At 43.7% G+C, this 6,000-nt stretch overlaps 1 protein-coding gene across 1 annotated transcript in view; it reads left to right on the top strand.

The window, feature by feature from the left end:
- Nucleotides 1-1,637: 1,637 nt before the first annotated feature.
- The window catches only part of sacm1la (SAC1 like phosphatidylinositide phosphatase a), a 30,081-nt gene continuing 25,718 nt past the window's right edge, over nucleotides 1,638-6,000 (top strand). The window contains exons 1-3 of the mRNA XM_014178710.2: nucleotides 1,638-1,872; nucleotides 4,900-4,997; nucleotides 5,563-5,637. Of these exons, the coding sequence (XP_014034185.1) occupies nucleotides 1,844-1,872; nucleotides 4,900-4,997; nucleotides 5,563-5,637 (202 nt within the window). The 5' untranslated portion in view covers nucleotides 1,638-1,843. The remainder of the gene's footprint in view (nucleotides 1,873-4,899; nucleotides 4,998-5,562; nucleotides 5,638-6,000) is intronic.

Raw genomic sequence — 6,000 nt, 5'->3', positions numbered from 1 at the left:
AGGAGAAATGGAAGTGAATGAGGGTGAAGTATCTGTGGTGAAGTTCTCAGAGCCCGAGGCTTGCTCCGAGGGTCAGGGTAAAGATGTTTCTGTGACAGTAGGAGTGAAGTTTTTGGAAAAAAGTGAAACGTTGTCTTTTGGCTGATCCATTTGTGGTTTCAGGGTGGGTGAAAACAGAGTTGGGCGGCTGTGGAATCGGTGAGGGTAACCAGAAGTGGTCTTGTGATAACTGTTTGTGTTTCTGCTGGTCAGAGACAGCAGGCACTCCGTGTTAAACAAATGGGGGAAAGAGATGTGAATTGTTTTGCTCCCAAGAAAAGGGCGCCATTGAACGGAATGATAACTGGGGTAACTGTAAACTGTAAATGTGAAAGCTGACCAACCGAAGGGGAAGATTCCCGGTGTTTGTGATACTCGTCGTTTGGTGCGACGCAGACAGGGTGACGTGAGCGGTGAAACACAAGAGTTATTGTCTGTTTTTTTTTAGTTTTGATGTTGAGTCTTTGCCCGACAAAGTGATGTTTAGGATATATAAGTTATCCTGTACAAGCTTTTGTGCCGAATACATTGTTGTTACATGTGTCAAGCTTATGGGCATGTGGCAGTGTTGTTGGAGGGAGGTTCCTAGGTGTGAGAAGTCTGCAGAAGGACATGAGACAAACGAATGTATAGCATTGGGGAAAGTAGTGGTGTGTGTTAAATGTAGGGGTACCCATGGGGCTGGGAATCAGAAATATCCCGTGCGAGAGAGGAAGGTTGAGGCTCCCAGGGTTAGAGTAGAAGTAGTTGTCATACGCTGAGGCAGTGAATAAAGTAGAGGAAGATGGGTCAAAGGGAGGGATCCTGGGAGGAGTGGTGTGACTAGTAGATCTGTACCAGAACAGAGGGACAGGCCAACAAGTGATATATGTTTCAGTAAGATTGGATTTTTGGCATTTATAGCAATGGTTATCAACTGTACTGGGCCGGCAGGTAGCCTAGTGGTTAGAGTGTTGGGCCAGTAACTGAAAGGTTGCTATATCGAATCCCTAAGCTGGCAAGATAAAAATCTGTTGTTCTGCCCCTGAACAAGGCAGTTAACCCACAGTTCCTAGGCCGTCACTGTAAATAAAACATGTGTTCTTAACTGACTTGCCTAGTTAAATTAAAAAAATACTGCAGGGATGGAACGTAAGTCGCAGAAAATAGAGGTTGTGCGGGCAGCTGCAGAGAGGTATTTGGGTGTGCGAGATTTGACGTCAGAAGAGTTACAGGGTGTATTAGGTGTTGGTGTCCCATCCTTTCAGACTGTTGGCCTGAAGTAGGGCTAAATAGATTTAAATAGTGGAGTATGCTGTTTATTTATTTGATGTATATTTTTTTGTGAGTGTAGCGTTAGATAGTATTTTGTTTCATTTATTTCTTTTTTTTTTTTCAAGCAAAGTATTATTATTTTTTACTTCAGTTTATTTGAGTAAATACTTTATTAACACTTTCCCCCCCTAAAAACGACATTGTTGGTTAAGGGCTTGTAAGTAAGCATTACTCCTGTTGTATTCAGCGCATGTGACAAATAAAATGTGATTTGATTTGAGTTATACTCCAGTCTAGTAGGTGGCGGTAATGCAACATTTATTGGATGCCAACCGCTGTTAAACCTCATCCAAGAAGAAGAAGGATTTAGCAACGTGGAGCTCATGTTGTAAACCATGATTGACCACACACTCCAGCACGGTAGGTGGCGGCATGCTTCTTAAACGTTTGTTTCCGGACCGCCATTATGTCGTAGAAGAAGAAGAAGAAGAAGAAGAGAAGAAGAAGGAAGAAGCAGCAGCAGCAGCTCAGGTCGCTATAAGAAGTGAAGATGGCGATAGCCTACGAGAGGTTCAATTTGTAAGTATTGCGCTTCACTTTTAAATGTATTTAAACGACACCAATCAAGTATAAGGAATATCAAGTCGACGTTTTCAACTGCAGAGATGGACATTTGTCATAATCTTGTCAATGATTGTCAAAAGTCGGGTTGTCATTAGCAAGCTGGCTGAATGTTAGCTAAGTCAACAATCCCTTCAAATGTGAAATGCATTCAAGTGAGAAGTTGTGGGTGGGAGAGTTACTCATAAATATAAATTTTTGGGGTGGTTAAACGTAGTTCTACCTTATCCCAACACTTTCTTACTAAAGCATACTACCTGAAGTAAACTGTCAGGCTCAGGACAGTTGGCTGACAGTTGGTAAGGCACCAAGTTCTTGACATCTATTGCCATTGGGGTGTAAGTTTGGGCGCAAAACAAATCTTTGAAATGTGGACTCGCATTTATTACGTAATTCTGTTGGGAAGAAAAGTGCAATCATCACCTTGAAAATGAAGATAAGGGGCTCAATTCAATCCAACCCGCAGTGCAGTAATTACCCAATAGCACTTTTTTTTCAATGGTCAAATTAACTCAGATTGTTATTGGGTACTGTATTAAAAACCTATAACCACTATCAGGGTGACCCTTCTCACAGGTATTCTTTCACTTTTCAGAATTAGAAGTGTGGGCACAGGATGAATATTATAAATAAAGGTAAAAAAATCTGCCCCCAACCTGTCCTCAAAGCATTTCATATTATTCTGTACATAAATCCCAGACGCTTCATTTAGTTTGATACAGCATGATACATTTTGTATGGTATGTGTTAATTTGTGAACGTTACAATGTGTATGATATGTTAGGTGTGGCAGGAAGCCTAGCTGTTAAGAGCGTTGGACCAGTAACCGAAAGGTCACTGGTTCAAATCCTGAGCCGACTAGGTGAAAAAGCAAGGCACTTAGCCCTATTTGCTAATTTATGTTGCTCTGAATAAGAGCGTCAGCTATATGACAAAAATGTATGATATGTTATGAATTCCAGTTTGTTGTTGCTAACAGCTAGCTGGGTTAAGGTTAGTAGTTAGGTTGGAAGGGTTAGCTAACATCCTAAGTAGTTGTGAAGTTACTGAAGTTGTCCGTGATGAGATTTGAACACACAACCTTTGGGTTGCTAGATGTTCGTGTTATACGCCTACCAATCCACCCTAACCAACCACCTTCCTTTCGGGTTTTGCCTTAAGTAACATTCTGTCTTATGTAACCATACCCAATGTAACACATCATACTAATTCGAGTGGCCTGGATTTATGTTAACCAATTTTTTTTTTAATGTATTTTATTTCACCTTTATTTAACCAGGTAGGCCATTTGAGAACAAGTTCTCATTTACAACTTCGACATGGCCAAGATAGAGCAAAGCAGTGCGACACAAACAACAACAGAGTTACACATGAAATAAACAAACGTACAGTCAATAACACAATAGAAAAGTCTATATACAGTGTGTGCAAATGAAGTAAGATTAGGGAGGTAAGGCAATAAATAGGCCATAGTGGCGAAATAATTACCATTTAGCAATTAAACACTGGAGCGATAGATGTGCAAATAGAGATACTGGGGTGCAAAGGAGCAAAAAAATAAATAACAATATGAGGATGAGGTAGTTGGGTGGGATATTTACAGATGGGCTATGTACAGGTGCAATGATCGGCAAGCTGCTCTGACAGCTGATGCTTAAAGTTAGTGACGTAGGCATGAGTCTCAAGCTTCAGTGATTAAAAAAAAAAAAAAAAAGCATTTTGTTCCAGTCATTGGCAGCGGAGAACTGGAAGGAAAGGCGGCCGAAGGAAGAATTGGCTTTGGGGGTGACCAGTGAAATGTACCTACTGGAACGTGTGCTACGGGTGGGTGCTGCTATGGTGACCAGTGAGCTGAGATAAGGCGGGGCTTTACCTAGAAAAGACTTGTAGATGACCTGGAGCTTGTGGGTTTGGCAACAAATATGAAGCGAAGGCCAGCCAACGAGAGCGTACAGGTCGCAGTGGTGGGTAGTATATGGGGCTTTGGTGACAAGACGTATGGCACTGTGATAGACTGCATCCAATTTGCTGAGTAGAGTGTTGGAGGCTATTTTGTAAATGACATCGCCGAAGTCAAGGATCGGTAGGATAGACAGTTTTACGAGGGTATGTGTGGCAGCAGGAGTGAAGGATGCTTTGTTGCTAGCCGGGCGGGTGCGTGCAGCGATCGGTTGAAGAGCATGCATTTAGTTTTACTTGTATTTAAGAGCAGTTGGAGGCCACGGAAGGAGAGTTGCATGGCATTGAAGCTCGTCTGGAGGTTTGTTAACACAGTGTCCAAAGAAGGGCCAGAGGTATACAGAATGGTGTCGTCTGCGTAGAGGTGGATCAGAGAATCACCAGCAGCAAGAGCGATATCATTGATGTATACAGAGAAAAGAGTCGGTTCGAGAATTGAACCCTGTGGCACACCCATAGAGACTGCCAGAGGTCCGGACAACAGGCCCTCCGATTTGACACACTGAACTCTATCAGAGAAGTAGTTGGTGAACCAGGCGAGGCAGTTGCGTCTAGTCGATGAGACCAGGCTGCTGCACGATGTGGGATGAGAATTGGCATTCATTAAACTATGAGGCAACTGTTTTTAGCGGACAGCGCCACAAATCAGTCATAGCGGTTTGGGGAAAAAATACGTGTTGACGTGACCACCATTGTCATCTATTTCTTTTTACGATTGATATAGCTATATCGTACGTTGTGGGTGGTTAAGTGCATTGCTCAAGTCCACAACGGCACAGTTGTCATTATCTACATTTTATTGTCTGCCTGTAATAAACCTCAGGATTATTGTCTCATCGCTGTAATGTGCTGCATCTCAGGTGGCAGATTTGCCTTTCTGTACATTGTGTTCCCAGATTGCTGTTCTTGTCACTGGACGTTATCTGTGACATGCTCCGGGGTGACCCAAGATCAGCGTCTAAGGGAAACTTCACCTTACTTCACAACATACCTGAACCTCTCCATTATTTTTCTACCCCCCCACAGGCACACCAGCCCAGAGAAGTTCTACATTGAGGCCTGTGATGATGGGGCCGATGCAGTCCTGGCCATCGACAGGGTGTCCAATGAGATGACCCTGACTGGTAAGATTCCGTGAACACCGTAGCAAAACGTTTTGTAACGGGAAACAACAACAAGCATTTGTTATTGGATGAATTCAGATATGTTCCCAGGGAGGCTTTATAGCTTCCTGATGGAGTAACTGAACTGTGTAAGTTGTGAATAATTCATGTGGTTTTAAAACCTACAACTGCATAAAATGCTGGCAATGTTTTTGCCCACTACTCTGAAGTGCAGAAAAAATATCTAGGTCAACAACTGAAGATCACTTACAGAATTTGCTTGGCCTAATCATGTGGATCAGTACAGGAGCCGGCTGTGTGCGGGTCAATACAGGAGCCGGCTGTGTGCGGGTCAATACAGGAGCCGGCTGTGTGCGGGTCAATACAGGAGCCGGCTGTGTGCGGGTCAATACAGGAGCCGGCTGTGTGCGGGTCAATACAGGAGCCGGCTGTGTGCGGGTCAATACAGGAGCCGGCTGTGTGCGGGTCAATACAGGAGCCGGCTGTGTGCGGGTCAATACAGGAGCTGGCTGTGTGTTAACCATTGTGATTTATAGAGTGTTTGTCCTCCATCTTGTTTCTTTAGGGAAGAAGGATGTTCCTCCGTCAGCCAACACCAGACCCATCTGTGGCATCATGGGGACCGTCCGCTTGGTGGCAGGTAGGTCCACAGCCTGACCCAACACCGGACTGATCCTTATCACAGGATGTAGGCCTACCACTCGGTGCATCCCGACAATATCGCCTTTCTCCCGAAGTGTGGACTCGTTCACTGATTCCCGCAAATCTAAAAGCATTGGGATTGGTTTATGTACGGGCTAGAGCAGGGGTGTCAAACATACGGTCTGAGGGAGGTTTGAGTAAAAAATAAACTGTGTATAAATCATAACAAACCTACATTCATACAGTTTGTTGACTTCATTATCTCTCTCGCGCTAATAATCACAGACTTGAAAGCTCGACAGTCAGGGAGCATCAGATACCAAAAGTACAGGTATGTTGTGGAGCCAGAGTGACATTCAGA

The sequence above is a fragment of the Salmo salar genome, chromosome ssa27, assembly GCF_905237065.1.
Source record: "Salmo salar chromosome ssa27, Ssal_v3.1, whole genome shotgun sequence".
Lineage (NCBI taxonomy): Eukaryota > Metazoa > Chordata > Actinopteri > Salmoniformes > Salmonidae > Salmo > Salmo salar.
Note: the sequence above shows the minus strand (reverse complement) of the source record. Positions and strands in the feature narration are given on the sequence as shown.